The sequence below is a fragment of the Pseudorasbora parva genome, chromosome 6 (genome assembly GCF_024679245.1).
Source record: "Pseudorasbora parva isolate DD20220531a chromosome 6, ASM2467924v1, whole genome shotgun sequence".
In the NCBI taxonomy this organism is placed as follows: domain Eukaryota; kingdom Metazoa; phylum Chordata; class Actinopteri; order Cypriniformes; family Gobionidae; genus Pseudorasbora; species Pseudorasbora parva.
Genome location: NC_090177.1, coordinates 30828657 through 30848778, shown reverse-complemented (window position 1 = coordinate 30848778; position 20122 = coordinate 30828657). Strand labels below are relative to the sequence as shown.

General features: G+C 34.2%; 1 protein-coding gene and 1 long non-coding RNA gene across 3 annotated transcripts in view; one reads left to right on the top strand and one right to left on the bottom strand.

Annotated features, from left to right (window-relative positions):
- Window positions 1–20122, bottom strand: part of cntn3a.1 (contactin 3a, tandem duplicate 1) — a 119205-nt gene that overhangs the window by 64261 nt on the left and 34822 nt on the right. For both annotated transcript variants that reach the window (XM_067446672.1, XM_067446671.1), the window contains exons 3-4: window positions 15173–15305; window positions 5735–5910 (exon numbers count right to left, since the gene is read on the bottom strand). In XM_067446672.1, the coding sequence (XP_067302773.1) occupies window positions 5735–5910; window positions 15173–15305 (309 nt within the window). The remainder of the gene's footprint in view (window positions 1–5734; window positions 5911–15172; window positions 15306–20122) is intronic.
- LOC137078886 (uncharacterized) lies at window positions 7845–9653 on the top strand. The gene is made up of 2 exons (XR_010905364.1): window positions 7845–8546; window positions 8664–9653. It is a non-coding gene; the product is annotated as an uncharacterized lncRNA (long non-coding RNA).

Below are 20122 nucleotides of genomic sequence, written 5' to 3'. Positions count from 1 at the left end.
ATTTCACACCACTTTTCACACCATTCTTTGTAAACCCTAGAAATGGTTGTGCATGAAAATCCCAGTAACTGAGCAGAGTGTGAAATACTCAGACGGTCCCGTTTGGCACCAACAACCATGCCACACTCCTTTCCATCATGCTTACAAATCCCTCCCCCGTCCACCTCTCGGCAAACCAGATCACTCACCTGTTCTGCTCCTGCCTGCTGACAGGCAGAAGCTGAAAAGGGAATCCCCCGCCCTCACAATAGTCCAGCTTAGGTCGGAGAAATCAGATTCTTTGTTACAGGACTGTTTTGATTACACTGACTGGGGCATGTTCCGGGCTGCAGCTGATGATGACATCGATGTATACACAGACACTGTCACTTGTTTTATAAAGAAGTGTATAGATTATGTTGTTTCGACCAAAGGAATTTAAATATATATTCTTAAAACATGAGCAAACCAACAAGCAGGTGTTTTCACCGAAATGTTCAATCTCTCCCTCTCATTGTCTGCTGTCCCTAAATCTTATAAATTGTCCATTATTGTACTAATACAAAAGACATCCAATGTTACTTGCTTGAATGACTGGCACCCTGCTGTTTTAACCTCCATCATCAGCAAGTGCTTTGAGAAGTTAATTAGAGATTTCATCCGCTCTGTACTACTACTATCACCCCACTGATGATGCAGTGGCCTTCACTTTGCAACACTGTCCTGTCCTATCTGGACAAGAAGAACACATATGTGGAGAATGCTGTTTGTTATTTACAGTTCAGCTTTTACTACCACAGTGCCTCCTAAGCTTGTGGTGAAGCTTTGGACCTTGGGTCTGAACAGTTCCCTGTGCAGCTGGATTCTGGACTTCTTGTCAGGCTGACAGCAGGTGGTCAGAGCTGGTAGAAACATCTCCTCCCCACTGACCCTTAACATTGGAGCTCAACAGGGTTGTCTTCTCAGTCTACTCCTATACTTCTTGTACATGCATGAATGTGTGACTACATACAGCTCCAATGTCATTGTCAAATTTGCAGATGACACAATGGTGGTAGGCCTGATCACCGACAACAGCCTACAGAGAAGAGGTGCACACATTGACATACTGGTGCCATGACAAAAACCTCTCTCTGAACATCAGTAAGACCAAGGAGCTTGTGTTGGACTTCAGGAAAAAGAACAGTGATCAGCCCTCCATCATCATTGACGGGACGTCGGTGCAGTAGGTCAACAGTTTTAAGTTCCTTAGTGTTCCTATCACCAAGAACATCCCCTGTTCGGTTCATACGGAATCAGTCATGATGAAAGCCCATCACTGTCTTTTTGCTCCTCAGGTGACTGAAGAAATTTGGTATGAGCCCAAAAATTGCAGCAGAACTGTGGAAAGCGTCCTTACTGATTGTATCGCCTGGTGTGAAAATTGCATCGCTCTCAACCGCAAAGCCCTGCAGAGAGTGGCTTGGACGGCTCAGGAAATTGTTGGAGGTGAGTTTCCCTCCCTCCAGGATATTTACACAGCGATGTGTGAGGAAAGCACAGAAGATCATTGGAGACTCTAGCCATCCGAGCCATGATCTGCTTTCACTGCTACCGTCTGGTAGACGGTACTGCAGTTTTAGGACTAGTACCAGTAGACTACGAGACAATTTTTCCGCACAGGCCATTAGACTGCTGAACTGTAGCAATACATTATACACTGTAAAAAAATATTGTTGTTTTTTGTTGGTTTAACTTAAAAAAGTAAGTAACCTGGTTGCCTTAAAATTGTGTGTTGTGTTTTTTGTGCAAGTTTGTCATTTTTGAAGTGTTGTCATTTTCTTTAAACCAGAGCTACAAATACTGCAAGTGACACCTATGGAGAAACGTCTGTGGTTTAGCAGTCTAATAGTGTAGTGTCTCTTTAAGAGAGGAGTGTGCTGTGAGTGCATGTGACCAGTGGTTACTACGTGAAAAGCAAGCGTGAGATTCATTTAATTAGTGAATGACTTTCAACCTGGTGTGCAGCCACTTGGTAAGCTCTCTTAATTTCAAATGTTTCTTGTTTGCTTATAATGTAAGCTTCATGTTGTCTGCTGTTGCCATGTTATGTTGTTGTACAGTGGTTAGGTCCACTGCACGTTTATGTTGTGCTCCTAGATCTAAGCAGTTTAGAACTATAAATATAACGCTATGCTCCGGTAGATCTGAGCAGTTCGGGTAACATGTATGAAATTAACATTTAGAATTATACCACTGCTGTAAAATATGTGTCCATTTGTGTACTTTCTTTAGCTTTATAAATGTTTGATTAAGTATGAATCGCAGACCGGTATCTAACATAACGCTGTACTTCCTGGTTTGCTGCGGGGCATTCTGGGAGCTGTAGTTTCCAGCTGTGGTTTCCTGCTTGCAGAAAAGACTGCATGCATCTTGCACAGGCGTTTGGTAGGACTTGAATATGGTGAAAATGTTTTAAGTATGAAGCATGTACATAAATTATGATATGATGTTTATCACTATAATATATTAGTAATATTATATATTTGTATTTTGATTAATGTTATTTATTGTTGTTTGTTGTCATTGTCTGTAGTATGCACATGAAATTGAAATATTGTATTTCTTATTATTTCAGGTTTATTACCTGGTCACCATTTATGAAAAAATAAACAAATTAATGTGGAAGACCGAGTAGTATCCTTTGCACGCTGGGTTACCCTTTCCGTGGGGAGAACACGGAACATTGTGAGTTCATTGAAATAAAAAAAAATGAGTTGACACAATGAAGGAAATTTGTTTAATAAATAGAAACTCAAAATATTTTTGTATCTGAACCACATAAAAAATTTGATAAATCATAAAAATAGCACTATTTGGCATGTTTCACTGCGTCATCAGAAATAAAACACAATTACCCAATATGCTTACAAAATCTTTTAATAATATTTTAATAAAGGTTGTCGAATCTCAAAAAATGTTCATTGTATTAACTCAAAATTTTAATTTCAGTAAACTCAAAATTTTAAGGCAACCAGGTAAGTTTTTTTCTAAATAATTTTTTACAGTGTAGCACATTTCACTTAACCTTGCACTGAACTTTATTAAATATGTTTATTGATATGTAATAGAGACATGCACCTAAGCATTTCACTGCCAGTACAATTGTGTATATGATAAGTGACAATAAAAGAGAATTGAGAATTGAATTAAGTGGTCTACACCTACACTGTAAACATTTTTTGTTGTTTTTTGTTGGTTTAACTTAAAAAAGTAAGTAACCTGGTTGCCTTAAAATTTTAAGTTAATTGAAATAAAAAAAATTAGTTGATACAATGAAGGAAATTTGTTTAATAAATAGAAAATCAAAATATTTTTGTAACTGAACCACATTAAAAAAAAAATGTCACTGCGTCATCAGAAATAACACACACACAATTACCCAATATGCTTACAAAATGTTTTACTAATATTTTAATAAAGGTTGTTGAATCTTAAAAAAAAATTAATTGTATTAATTTCAATGATTTTTTTCTAAATAATTTTTTTACAGTATAGTGTTTCAGATGTATCTTCTGTGACACAGACTACTGGTTTCAAAAATGCTTTAAAAATTGTGACCCATGGTCGCAATGAGCAAATGTTCAAAAATGAGTCACTGAGTTATTTTCAAAATCTCTATTAAATCTATTCAATATGTTTTAGGTTTGTTTGAATCGGACAAAATATGAGCTGTAGATGTTTGAAGTCGAAAGTCAGCAAAGTAAATTTTGAGAAAAATCAGGTTAAAGTGTTCTAATTCAGACAGCCTACATATTAAAGGGGTCATAAACTGGCTTTTGTTAAATTTTCTATACTGTTGTCTGAGGTCAAGTTGACATTTGCATGGTTTTTACATTCAAAAACATCATACTGAATAAAGCTCTATTCTACCCTTGTTTCGAACCAAGCTCTTGAAAGCCTCTGTGCCGCATTGAAGACTTGGAAGTAAACACCCACTGCTATGGCTGGATAATATAATAATGAGTTTCGACTCCCCCATCAGTTAACGTTTACATTTATACATTTTGGCAGATGCTTTTATCTAAAGAAACTTACAGTGCACTTATTACAGGGACAATCCCCCTGGAGCATCATGGAGTAAAGTACCTCGCTCAAGGACACGCTGGAATGTTATTTTTTATTACTTGGCCCTTCTGATCAGTGTATATAACTCTCATATAACACACCTAACGCACGTACGCACGCACATACACACAAACACACAAATACACAAGCCAAGTAAAAATCAGCAAAACGTCACTGCAGTAAAATCAGTAAAAACTTCCACAATTGTATTTTCCTTCAAATAACTAGTCAAGAGAGTGAACAAAACATCAGGAAAGGAATTTTTTTCACTATTTAAGATAGAAGAGGTTCTGATATATTTTAGTAGCCCAACTGGAAAAATCACTAGCCCCGGGACATCGGGATCCCAAATCACAGGACAATGACCTAACAAAACCTCAAATACCCCCCCAAAAAAACACTGTCAGTCTGCAAGTGAAATCGTTTTCATGGACAAATGTGGACACTCATCTCTGAAAACGTATAAATAAAGATACTTTTAGATTTTTAACTGCTATTTGGAGCATTGGGATCGCTAGACGAGGGCTTAATGAACACATTTTTGTGAAAACCTCAAAATTGACCATCATTTTTCACTTGATTTGCCTGTAGTAGTTCAAAATGATCTAATTCAGAGGTGGACAGTAACTTAGTAAATTGACTTGTACTTTGAGTATCTGTACATTGAGTATCTATACTTTACTTGAGTATTATTGTTTTTTAAGGAAACTTTTGACTTTAACTTCCTTACATTTGAAAGACAAATATCATACTTTTCTACTTCACTACATTTCTATCAATGCCCTCAAAGTCAAAAGTATTATCTGTAGCTTTGAAAGTCAGTAGATTGATTTTTTTCTTCTTTAAAACTTTATTTTTTATATTTTTTTTCAGCCTATCAAATCTCTCTTGTAGGGTCATGTGAAGTTTCCCAACATTTTTTGAACACTAAGTTTATAGCAAAATGTAAGATGGTTGCTCTGTGCAGTGTATGCACCCATGGTCATACTTAGAAAGTATGTTTCAGTTTTCTGAAAAGATTAAAGCTAGTTTAGTTGGCATCGACTAGAAGCATGTCTCATAAAATCTTTAAAAATGTACTCGTCTGGGAGAAAGAGAAGAACAGAAATATGGATGAATCTGATAAAACACGATGGCACGAGAGAGAGAGCTCAGTTCAGTCCAGTTTTATGCGCGCATAGAGAGTTGCCTTACAGCAGAATGCATTAGGGTGTATTAACATTTGACTCCAATGTGGTTACATGCATTTTTGACTACCTCTGAACGTGGTTTGATTGATCTGTACACAAAATGTTTAGAAAGTGTTGAGAAAGTTAGAACAATATGTTCAGCATTCATAATCTCAGAAGGGCAATTTTTACCCTAAGCTGCAGAGAAAATGCTTTGTAATTCCAGAAATACAAATCTGAGTCATCATTAACAAGCCGGTTTTATGCGATATGGATCATTTCTCCGCAGTGCTGCACACAATATTAACTCTGACTACATCCAGAGCTTATGCGGTATTTACTGTACCCACTTCAAGGTACAATATGTCTGCAGTTCGCAAAGGTGTAACGAAAATCCACTAAAAACCACCTCAAATGATGTGGAAAAGACTAAGCAAGCATCATAGGTGCTTGAGTTTTTAGGAAGAGAAATGACTTACAAGCAATGTGAAGACTAGCTTCTCTGCTGAGGATGGTCCCGAAAGAGTTGGAAGCCAGACATTGGTAAATACCAGCATCCTCTTCCTTATTGAGCTGGCTGATTCGAAGGTTTCCTCCTGAGATGCTGTATCGAGAGCCAGGCTGAGGGGAAATGAAGCTGTCGTTCATTTTCCACCTACAAAATACATGGGGAAGTTAGAGCGTGAATAGAGAGTTTGGAGTACTTGAAGACATTTTCCTCCTTATTTGAAGTAAAACACGGTGAAATATATTTGTTTGATCTTCGTAATATATATGGTACTTTACAAAAACAGAATACAAATTAGAGCCTTGACCTTTAAAAACAGTTCTGTGAAGGTAATATTGACTGTCCACCTCAAGCAGTGTTGTTATTGTTATCTAAAAACTAATAAAATCAGTATTGTAAATTGAAACAATTCTAAAATAAAATAGTAGATGAATAAGTTGAGAACTAACTGAAATAAAATAAATGTAATTTGAAAGACATGTAAAACCAAAAACGAATAAAAATGACATAACATAATATTCTCTCTCTCCCCCCATAATCAACAAAAAAAGAAAGAAAAGTAACTAATTTTGATCTATCTAAAAAAAAGTGTTCAGCATTCACGGACACGAAAAACACTAACAACAGCGGAGGCTGTTAAGCAGAAAGACATGACTTTTTCAACAGATCGATGGTCCAGTCCAGTGACCCCGAAGACATCAGAAACCACAAAACCCGAGAGAGTTCAGGTCCACTGCTACAAAAGCCTCATCTTTACGTCATCACACAATTAATCAATACAATCAGGTAACGTAATCACTGCCTTTCCTCATTATTAAATCGGAATCACTGAAAAAACCAGACCTCTTTGTCAATGTAACATACAAATGAGAACAAATGAGTCTGCAGTGTGTATGCCACAGCAAATAAGGCACTTTTTAATTGACGAACAGGAGAAAACAGAGAAGGGCACTTTAGTGGCCATCTGGATTTAATGTGGACAAAGACATTATCCATGTCAATTAACCGTCTGAGTATATGTACAAACAAAATCAATATAACACACACACAAAAATTAAAGATCGCATGCGGTCACATTTCCCTCCCACACACTAAAGGCCACGTCTACGACCTTTCCTGATAGAAATCTGTACCGCGCTACACAAGTGAATGCATGGGACTTGGGAGATATATTTGCAAGAACAGCTCACTGTTTGCTCTGCCTGTCACTCAAATTCAATGACGCACTTTAAGAGAAAAAAAAATAAAGAAATAAATTGGTTCAGCAGAACGGAATTCTTTCAGGGAATATATGCTCTAGACATATTATATTCTGAACACATCGTGTATATTTTACAGACTACTGAAGAAGGTGAATGCCCAAATAGTGCAGTTAGAAATATTTCACTCTTTTCAGCTTTATCTGAGCGCTGCAAAAATATTCAAATGTATAATTTATCAGCTGAACAGAAGTACAAAAATCCAAGGGCAGAGTGTTTCAAAGTGTCTAGCATTTAAACACATTATTTTTTCTCTTTCACTCATTGTAGACAGATGTCAGAACCTTAAAGTGGCGTATTTCCTTTAAAAACTTTTTTTAACAACTTAGCTTGAATGAATGCTTGTGATTTGATCAGAAAATAATGTAGGTTGTATATTTTTATGTAGATTTCTATATTTAATTGTTTATTTTTTATTATATTATATTATATTATATTATATGTTCATCAAGACTGTACTTATTTTAACAACAATACAGTAAAACCTTGTGGAATGCTATTGCATATACTCACCTAAAGGGTTATTAGGAACACCTGTTCAATTTTTCATTAATGCAATTATCTAATTATCTCAACCTTATAGCCACCATGTACCCATCCTCCGTTGGCTACTTCCAGCAGGATAATGCACCATGTCACAAAGCTCAAATCATTTCAAATTGGTTTCTTGAACATGACAAGGAGTTCACTGCACTAAAATGGCCCCACAGTCACCAGATCTCAACCCAATAGAGCATCTTTGGGATGTGGTGGAACGGGAGCTTCGTGCCCTGGATGTGCATCCCACAAATCTCCTGGACTTCACTGGGATCAACAGGTTAACGATCCAAACTGCAGTGTCAGTGCAGCTTCAAATGGCTCCCAGACAAGGAATAAGGGTCTTATCTAATAAAACAATCTGTCTTTTAAAAAAAATTGCGATGTTTTACCCTCTTTTTTTAGGTGACAGGGGATTTGACTTAGTCTTTGCACTACCGTTTCGCAAACACTGGATCGGTACTTCCACCTATGTCACGCATGACCTTTACAGCGCTATAACATAATGTGAGAAAACACAGAGCTAGTGCAAAACAAGCATTTGTGGTTAAAACGTATATCGATGGTTTGGCTCAATTAGACCTTTATTCCCCGTCAAGGATCGTGTAGAGCTCTTTGAAGCTGCACTGAAACTGCAATTTTGACCTTTAACCCATTGGTAACCATTGAAGTCCACAATATCGAGAAAAATCCTGGAATGTTTTCCTCAAAAACCTTAATTTCTTTTCGACAAAAAAAAAAAAAAGACATGAACATCTTGGGGTGACTAAATTATCAGGAAATTGAATTCTGAAGTGAACTAAATATTTTTTTAATATTTTATTTATTTTAATAAAATAATGACTTTATTCAACAGTTTCTTTTCTTCTTTGCAGTCTCCTATGCTGTTCATGTAGTAAACTCAGCACAGAGCTTCCGGATTCCATGTCAGAACGCCGGCTCATCCTTTTCCTGGGGGGAAATCAAGACCTTATCAAGGAATACCTTGTGAGTTGAAAGGCCACATTCTATTTTGATTTATTTTTCAGAAAATTTTACATTTGTGGTAGCAAATTTTTTTTTTTTTAATGTTTTTTTAATTTATTTTTATGTGCACTACTTTAGGATAACCTACGAGATGATTGCGAGGGTGAGCTGGGTGAGCTTGTATTCACGGCATTCCAGAAAGTGCTCTTACAGCTTCATTAGCAAAAGATATCAAGTAATCTTTTCAGTAGACTACAGTGAACTTGAAGTAATGTTTGAATGTGCTTAAGTCTAGTCTGTGTTTGAAAGAATGTCTCTAGTTTAGTTTAATTTGTTTTCTTATGTTTGTAAGATTATCCATTTGTTTCATATGTTTGTCTAGTATCTAGTTGTATGTTTGAATCTGTAGTTGATTGGTGAAAGGGTAATCACCCATTGCTGTTAAACATTTTCCATGATCTGTTTATTTTTTAATTAGATTTTTTAACATGGTTTAGAGCATTGCCCGTAAGCTATTCTAAAGCACTTATCACAATACACTCGGTAGAAATGGTTCCATGGAATATATTAAAGGGATATAGTTCATCCAAAAATGGTTCATGTTGTTCCAAACATGTATGAGTTTCTTTCTTCTGCTGAACACAAAAGATGTGTTTAAGAATGTTGGTAACCAGACAGTTGACGGTACCCATTGACTTCCAGAGTATTTTTTTTTCCTGCTATGGAGGTCAATGGGTACCGTCAACTGTCTGGTTACCAACATTCTTCAACACATCATCCTATGTGTTCAGCAGAAGGAAGAAACAAATACAGGTTTGGAACAACTTGAACCATTTTTTGGTGAACTATCCCTTTTGTGAAGTATCCCTTTTTATTTATGTGGCTAATTTATTCGCATAACCACTGTTTATATTTATTTTTTTAGATAGATTAGTGGCTCAGTTTTTAGCATAATCCTGAAAGGCAATGACAACTTTTCAAAAAGACTGTTAATGAAATGGATGTTAAGTGTGTCAGGAAGTTTCATTTGCACAACAAATATGAACAGTTTGTAATGATTTCTCAAAGTTTGTTAAAAGGGAAATTAAATTTAATAAAATGAATTGTTAATAAATATTTCTAAAGCTATTTGAGTCTTGTGTGATTGAAATTAAGTTGATAGAATGTAGTTATTTAAGTTGAGAAAACTTACTTTTTTTAAGGGTTACCAATTGAAGTATTTTTTTTAAGTTGATCCAACTGTAGGAAAAACTAAAACATTTAAGTTGGAATGGAATGAAATTAAATTAGACTAATGTAAATAATAGGGTTGAATAAACTCAATTAATATAAGTGGGATTGATAAAATGTAACAATTTAAGTTGAGAGAACTTAACATGTTTAGGTGTTACCAATTGGAGTAATTTTTTAAAGTTTATCCAACTGTAGGAAAAACTAAAACATTTAAGTTGGAATGGAATGAAATTCAGTTAGACTAATGTAAATGATAGGGTTGAATGAACTCAATTAATATAAGTGTGATTGATAAAATGGGATAATTTAAATTGAGAGAACTTAACATGTTTAGGTGTTACCACTTGAAGTATTTTTTTTAAGTTAATCCAACTGTAGGAAAAACTAAAACATTTAAGTTGGAATGGAATGAAATTAAGTTAGACTAATGTAAATGATAGGGTTGAATGAACTCAATTAATATAAGTGTGATTGATAAAATGTAATAATTTAAGTTGAGAGAACTTAACATATTTAGGTGTTACCAATTGAAGTAATTTTTTAAAGTTTATCCAACTGTAGGAAAAACTAAAACATTTAAGTTGGAATGGAATGAAATAAAGTTAGACTAATGTAAATAATAGGGTTGAATGAACTCAATTAATATAAGTGTGATTGATAAAATGTAATAATTTAAGTTGAGATAACTTAACATGTTTAGGTGTTACCAATTGGAGTAATTTTTTAAAGTTTATCCAACTGTAGGAAAAACTAAAACATTTAAGTTGGAATGGAATGAAATTCAGTTAGACTAATGTAAATGTTAGGGTTGAATTAACTCAATTAATATAAGTGTGATTGATAAAATGGGATAATTTAAGTTGAGAGAACTTAACAGGTTTAGGTGTTACCACTTGAAGTATTTTTTTTAAGTTAATCCAACTGTAGGAAAAACTAAAACATTTAAGTTGGAATGGAATGAAATTAAGTTAGACTAATGTAAATGATAGGGTTGAATGAACTCAATTAATATAAGTGTGATTGATAAAATGTAGTAATTTAAGTTGAGAGAACTTAACATATTTAGGTGTTACCAATTGAAGTAATTTTTTTAAGTTTATCCAACTGTAGGAAAAACTAAAACATTTAATTTGGAATGGAATGAAATTCAGTTAGACTAATGTAAACAATAGGGTTGAATGAACTCAATATAAGTGATTGATAAAATGGGATAATTTAAGTTGAGAGAACTTAACGTGTTTAGGTGTTACCAATTGAAGTAATTTTTTTAAGTTGATCCAACTGTGGGAAAAACTAATACATTTAAGTAGGAATGAAATGAAATTAAGTTGAATGAACTCATTTTTCTCAATTAACTCAATTAACTCAATTAATATAAGTGTGATTGACCCATTGAAAGTAAGTTGACAAAACGTAATTATTTAAGTTGAGAGAACTTAACATGTTTAGGTGTTACCAATTGAAATAATTTTTTTAAGTTGATCCAACTGTTCACTTTTTACAGTGTAGGTGAGTGTAGATAATATTGGTTTAATATTATCATAAGTGTTTTCTATTTGAATAAAAAATGGCTTTATTCCTGAATTTTCAGCATCATTACTCCAGTCTTCTAGCCTGGATGCCAGCCGAACTTAGCCCCGCCCACAATTTTTTTAGATCGGGCACTTCGGTCTGGCCTTGCTCCATAGAGGAGTAATTATCTCCGATCAGAAACTGTTCGGACCAATGAAATCATCAGGGCGGGCTTTAGACGATGACAGACAGATGATCAACAGCAACGTAATCATGCACGTCATCAAAGGGGCTTGGATTATATTTGTTTGAATCCTAAATGGAGAGCTTGTTTGTATCTGCATTCACCTTCACAATTTCTCTCAGAAATGATGATCATGTTGGGTATGTACTCTGTGTATCATTAAATTATTTAATTTTTTTTACAACACTGGCAAAGATTGTGTATTCCAGCCTGATTTCAGCACACGTGCAGACAGGGTTGCCAAGTTTTTACAACAAAACCAGCCAACTACTAGCCCTAAACAATAGCTTGGGGGGGCCTGGAAACCTTTCAGGTTTCCGAAACCTGGAAAATGCTAGCTTCACTTCCTGAGATACCTTCATCTGATTGATTTTTGAAGGCAGCATAAACGTATCCTTCGCCACCTTTGATATCCCACAATCCTGTGTGTTCTGTTCTGTGACAGTTGAGCTGGAAACAAAGATGGCATCCCGAAAGTTGTGTTTGCTGGTCAGTTTGTGTGTAAATGTAAATTTTTGACCAACATTTTCCACTTGTGATGTTATTTCTAGCGAGAAATGACTAGTGAAGTAATTAAATATGTGTTTAGTTCTCACCAAAGCTCGCTCTGTTTTGCTGTAGATCATTAAACTGTTACACTGCCTCAGAAGTCTGTCCGAAATTAGTTTCATGAGGTGTCTTCATGCACAAAACACTGCCTTACAAGTCATTGTCTGATAAGGCAGCGAGGCAACGAGTCAGCTGCCTAGGTTTTCGGGCGCAGCCATCGTCTGAAGTAGACGAATTCTGTGGGCGCGGTCTCAACTGGGCGAGCTCATGAATAGTAATGAGCTCAGGCAACGCCACGTCAGACTGACCAGCTTTTGTAAATTGCCTGATTTCTTTTCAGTGGCTAGTGCTGACAGAGGAGGTAGCAATTCATTTTCACATTCGGGTCATTCCTAGCATTCGGTGCCATTTGAGTCCCCATGACATAATATGGTAGATTTTGAGTAAAAATTGGCTAATAATTGTATTTAAAGGGTCATCTTACACAGTTAATCCCCCTTTACCATAGAACACAATTATATGTACCCAGGATTAATTAATTAAAAATAATTACTTTGATTTTAGTGCAAGTATGCTAAACTGCCATGTCCCCAAGTAAGTTTGCCTAACTTCAGCCACAAATATAAGTAATAAAAATCAAACAAATTCCAAATTTTTCATATTCTTATTTATAATATTCCTCACCAATATATATTTTTTGTTATTAAAACATATTTAATGCTTAAAGTCTTTAAAATATGTTGTGTCCCTGAACTGAATGTCCCCCCTGTTACTCTGATGGAAAATCCATCTGAACACACCCCTAAACTTCCTCTAATCACATGCCTCTCAGGAAGTAAAATAACTTTTGGCAGCAAACTATCCACAAGAATCAAAGCAAGTCTCTCTCCTTAATTTACTCTTTTTGTTCAACGTATTAGAACGATTTATTGATGTGGTAAAGCATAACATGTCCACCCTGTTATGCTTATTTATAGTGGAAACTCATAATTGATTGTAATTTTGAAAATATGGTTAATAAACATGTTAAAAATCTTCACAGTGATCACTGCGCACTAGCTTGTTGTTCATCACGTAAGTAGCAGTGGCTAACTTTAGAATAAAATGTCCCTCCTGTTACTGTCCACCCTGTTACTGTTTTGCACAGTAACAGGATGGACATATTGTAACAGAGTGGACATAATACCTAGATAAATAAGTGTTTATAGCATTTATTTGTAATTATAATCAATTTATATGGAATTTATTTGTTAAGAGGTCCGTCCAGCTTGAGAAGACAGGGTGGAATTACCTAGAACAACACATGGGATGCTGGTCTGTTCAGTAGTATGTTGCAGTAAGTACACCCTTAAAAATAAAGGTGCCAGGAAGAACCAAACATGGGCTTTCACAGTGATGCCATAGGAGAACTATTTTTGGTTCCCCCAAAGACCCGTTTTGTGAAAGGTTCTTTAAAGAACCATCTTTTTCTTACCATTTTATAGTCTAAAGAACCTTTTTGCTCTACAAAGAACCTTTAGCGCAAAGGAAAGGTTCTTTGGAATTTAAAGGTTCTTCATAGAACCATACACCCTGCCAAAGAACCATTTAAGAACCTTTATTTTTAAGAGTGTAGTAACAGTAAGATGCTGTTACGTTAACTGTTATTTTTACTGTGTTCTTTTAGATATGACAATTTTGAATGGTTGATGTTGTTCATGTTTCTTTCTTCTTCAGGAGATGGCAGGGTTAATTAGTTGATTTGTGGTGTGATGTCCTGTTGTTCCCTTTCAGTCGGTCACGTTCGACGTACGTCAGAACTGAACCGACGAATGGGATCTTACTTTAGAGACCAATCCTACTCCGACAAAATTCTGGACAAAATTCCAATGAAATTTATTTTTATTCTAAAAGAAATATGTTGAAATTACCATTGTGCCTTAAAAAAAAAAAACTATTTTCTCAAGATAATGCTTGTTTATGAACATTTTGTTAAAACATTTGCAGGGTACAGGGAGGGACATTTTAGCTTTTAGAATATATAAATATTACAATAATTATGCATTTAAAACACATATTAATTGAGATGAGAATGTCCGGTAACAGGGTGGACATTTGGCCTTTGCATGTGTGAAGAATCAATAATATCCTGAGCTGGACCAATATATTTTTATTGTAGTGTAACAAGCCAATTTTCAGATAAAAGTATAAAATCATGGAAATTTAAACATTTTTTAATAGAAAGTTACCAAGCTGAAATGGCACCGAATAGTAAGAATGACCCATTCACGACATTACACAAACACATACGGACCTAATATGTTCAAATGGTTTTGTGTGGCAAAGCACCTAAAAAATATATATATAAAAAAGCTTTTTGGTAAATATAATTTTGGGAGCTGCAATTTCAGTGTGAGGACATAATTTTTTCTTTGTTAATTTAGGTTACTATTATGGCCATTGAGGAAAAAACTAAATATAAGCTGTCTGACTGGAGAATGTGTAAATGTGCCTTTGAGATTGAATACAATTAAGTAAATTGACTCTGAGCCCTTGTACCGAAATAATGTTTGATACGCACACAGTAATTAAAATAATAGAAATAATTCAAAACGAAACAAAAGTGATCAGGAATCAAGCGCGAGACCAAGAGGGAGTCAAAGAAAGAGGGCAGCCATGGGAAAGTGGCTGAAGAAAATAGCTTTTCAAAGCAACATTAAATCCAATTAAACTCAGTGTGGGTCTTCCACAAAATAAAAAAATAAAACAGACAGGCCAAACCAGCTGCGACTAGTTCGGATTGGTTTTGACTCAAGATGAGTCCAATAAAGGACTGCAGTGACAATATAAATGGTTCTCGCTAACAACGGCAATGGAAAGCTCCACTCTGATAAATTAATGTGCCCTTGGCAGTCTGAAAAAGAGTTCCCTTCATGTTAGAAATACCCAACATGGGCTCAAGCTTTCAGGAAAACTTCCAAGGTCCCTACACTCAAACTCAAGCCTAGACTGAACAGGATAATCAAGGATTATGGATTGTCTGTTTGTCTTTGGCACTGACAAAAAATGGTCAGATAAAGCTTGTCTTGGCTTTTTTATACCAAAATTTATCAGCATGCTGGGATCTCACCTGTAGGACGGGGGTGGATGTCCCTGGGCTTCACAGCTGAAGGTGACCTCCCGGCTGGGCTCATTAAGATGGAGAGGGAATACAATGCTTCCCGGCTGTTTGGTGAATACTGGCCTCAGAGGACCGCTGCCTTCTAAAGGTGAGGAGGAAAAGATCACAATTACACTGCTAGTCAATGCTAAGTTTAGCTTAGCACACTTTGTAGAGCAAAGCTGTTCTGAAAGGTATCCATCTGTCCACTGGACGAAAGCCTAGCTGTCATTCAGTAGCTGTCAAATGGGCAGCATAATTTTGGCACGTTCAAAGCAATCTTCAAAACACTCAAGATTACTGTTGGCAGGACGTTACCATACACATTGAAGATGCTAATATCACAAACCCCGAATGACCAAAACATATGTTAAAATACTGAACTTTTGAGGCAGTACATTTCGTTACATACTGTATAATGCTAATCCACCACCTATGTTTACTATTCATAAATTTAGCCCCAGAAAAAAAAAAAAAAAAAAACAAGAGCTTATTCAATTTGTATGAAACACATGGTGAGCCACTATGCTTTCTAATGCGATTTCCTCATACCAAAGACGCTAACTTGCAGGAAAGTAGCTTAATTGTGTGTATCGTGTAAACACTTAAAAGTCTAGAAATTTTGTGGTTTATTATTCTCCGTAATTACATGTTGATGGTTAGCGCAAACCACTTATCCTGTCTTATTAAGCACAAATGGCCTCCAGGAAGATGAGACATCCACTCAACAATGAGCAGGACGGAGAGTTTTTATGCGAGGCTGAATGCAATTTGCATAATCTAAAACTCATTTTATGCCGATTAACACAACATAGAGCCTAATGTTGACGCATTGTGTCCAAAACGTTTCCATGTTTTGTCTCAAAAAATTTGATAAACAGTTTTTTTGAGTATTAAAATGGCATCTGCACTGAAACTATTCAACTTGTTTTGTTGTATCTGGCATCTTTCATGACCTTTCAAACATGTTATCCAGAGAAATTAACGGCTCATTTTTTTCTTCATGCTACTAAAATAACCAATGTGAAGTCTTGATTTCCTATAAGCAATAAACTAATTTATAAATGGTTCTCAGCCTGCTTTGCCTGTGCAGCCAGAATATTATGTAATTTCCACAAACACAAATGTTATCCATTTTATTAATTTACATTAATAATAATTATATCAAGAGTAATAATTGCCCATTTTTTTCATACAGCCAGATGCTTATGGAAGCTTGTTTTCGCAACAGAATAAAAAATTAAAAAGGTAATTGCGAAAATTAAAGTCAGAATTGTGATATAAAGTCAGAATTGTGAGATATAAAGTCAGAATTGCATGATATAAAGTTTATATCTCACAATTCTGACTTTATAACTCACGATTCTGACTTTATATCTCGCAATTCTGACTTTATATCTCGCAATTCTGACTTTATATCTCGCAATTCTGACCTTATTACTCCCAATTCTGACTTTATTACTCACAATTCTGACTTTATATCTCACAATTCTGACTTTATATCTCACAATTCTGACTTTATTACTCACAATTCTGACCTTATTACTCACAATTCTGACTTTATTACTCACAATTCTGACTTTATATCTCACAATTCTGACTTTATATCTCACAATTCTGACTTTATTACTCACAATTCTGACTTTATATCTCACAATTCTGACCTTATTACTCACAATTCTGACTTTATATCTCACAATTCTGACTTTATATCTCACAATTCTGACTTTATATCACAATTCTGACTTTATATCACAATTCTGACTTTATATCTCACAATTCTGACTTTATTACTCACAATTCTGACTTTATTACTCACAATTCTGACTTTATTACTCACAATTCTGACTTTATATCACAATTCTGACTTTATATCACAATCCTGACTTTATAACTCACAATTCTGACTTTATATCACAATCCTGACTTTATAACTCACAATTCTGACTTTATATCACAATTCTGACCTTATTACTCACAATTCTGACTTTATATCACAATCCTGACTTTATATCTCACAATTCTGACTTTATATCTCACAATTCTGACTTTATATCTCGCAATTCTGACTTTATATCACACAATTCTGACTTTATATCTCACAATTCTGACTTTATATCTCACAATTCTGACTTTATATCACACAATTCTGACTTTATATCACAATTCTGACTTTATATCTCACAATTCTGACTTTATTACTCACAATTCTGACTTTATATCTCACAATTCTGACTTTATATCACACAATTCTGACTTTATATCTCACAATTCTGACTTTATTACTCACAATTCTGACTTTATATCTCACAATTCTGACTTTATTACTCACAATTCTGACTTTATATCTCACAATTCTGACTTTATTACTCACAATTCTGACTTTATATCTCACAATTCTGACTTTATAACTCACAATTCTGACTTTATATCTCACAATTCTGACTTTATATCTCACAATTCTGACTTTATATCTCACAATTCTGACTTTATTACTCACAATTCTGACTTTATATCTCACAATTCTGACTTTATAACTCACGATTCTGACTTTATATCTCGCAATTCTGACTTTATATCTCGCAATTCTGACCTTATTACTCCCAATTCTGACTTTATTACTCACAATTCTGACTTTATATCTCACAATTCTGACTTTATATCACAATTCTGACTTTATTACTCACAATTCTGACTTTATATCTCACAATTCTGACTTTATTACTCACAATTCTGACTTTATTACTCACAATTCTGACCTTATTACTCACAATTCTGACTTTATTACTCACAATTCTGACTTTATATCTCACAATTCTGACTTTATATCACAATTCTGACTTTATTACTCACAATTCTGACTTTATATCTCACAATTCTGACTTTATATCTCACAATTCTGACTTTATTACTCACAATTCTGACTTTATATCTCACAATTCTGACCTTATTACTCACAATTCTGACTTTATATCTCACAATTCTGACTTTATATCTCACAATTCTGACTTTATATCACAATTCTGACTTTATATCACAATTCTGACTTTATATCTCACAATTCTGACTTTATTACTCACAATTCTGACTTTATTACTCACAATTCTGACTTTATTACTCACAATTCTGACTTTATATCACAATTCTGACTTTATATCACAATTCTGACTTTATATCACAATCCTGACTTTATAACTCACAATTCTGACTTTATATCACAATCCTGACTTTATAACTCACAATTCTGACTTTATATCACAATTCTGACCTTATTACTCACAATTCTGACTTTATATCACAATCCTGACTTTATAACTCACAATTCTGACTTTATTACTCACAATTCTGACTTTATTACTCACAATTCTGACTTTATATCTCACAATTCTGACTTTATATCTCGCAATTCTGACTTTATATCACACAATTCTGACTTTATATCTCACAATTCTGACTTTATATCTCACAATTCTGACTTTATATCACACAATTCTGACTTTATATCACAATTCTGACTTTATATCTCACAATTCTGACTTTATTACTCACAATTCTGACTTTATATCTCACAATTCTGACTTTATTACTCACAATTCTGACTTTATATCTCACAATTCTGACTTTATATCACACAATTCTGACTTTATATCTCACAATTCTGACTTTATTACTCACAATTCTGACTTTATATCTCACAATTCTGACTTTATTACTCACAATTCTGACTTTATATCTCACAATTCTGACTTTATTACTCACAATTCTGACTTTATATCTCACAATTCTGACTTTATATCTCACAATTCTGACTTTATTACTCACAATTCTGACTTTATATCTCACAATTCTGACTTTATATCTCACAATTCTGACTTTATTACTCACAATTCTGACTTTATATCTCACAATTCTGACTTTATTACTCACAATTCTGACTTTATATCTCACAATTCTGACTTTATATCACACAATTCTGACTTTATATCTCACAATTCTGACTTTATTACTCACAATTCTGACTTTATATCTCACAATTCTGACTTTATTACTCACAATTCTGACTTTATATCTCACAATTCTGACTTTATTACTCACAATTCTGACTTTATATCTCACAATTCTGACTTTATATCACACAATTCTGACTTTATATCACAATTCTGACTTTATATCTCACAATTCTGACCTTATTACTCACAATTCTGACTTTATATCACAATCCTGACTTTATATCTCACAATTCTGACTTTATATCTCACAATTCTGACTTTATATCTCGCAATTCTGACTTTATATCACACAATTCTGACTTTATATCTCACAATTCTGACTTTATATCTCACAATTCTGACTTTATATCACACAATTCTGACTTTATATCACAATTCTGACTTTATATCTCACAATTCTGACTTTATTACTCACAATTCTGACTTTATATCTCACAATTCTGACTTTATTACTCACAATTTTGACTTTATATCTCACAATTCTGACTTTATATCACACAATTCTGACTTTATATCTCACAATTCTGACTTTATTACTCACAATTCTGACTTTATATCTCACAATTCTGACTTTATTACTCACAATTCTGACTTTATATCTCACAATTCTGACTTTATTACTCACAATTCTGACTTTATATCTCACAATTCTGACTTTATAACTCACAATTCTGACTTTATATCTCACAATTCTGACTTTATATCTCACAATTCTGACTTTATTACTCACAATTCTGACTTTATATCTCACAATTCTGACTTTATAACTCACAATTCTGACTTTATATCTCACAATTCTGACCTTATTACTCACAATTCTGACTTTATATCTCACAATTCTGACTTTATATCTCACAATTCTGACTTTATATCTCACAATTCTGACTTTATATCACAATTCTGACTTTAT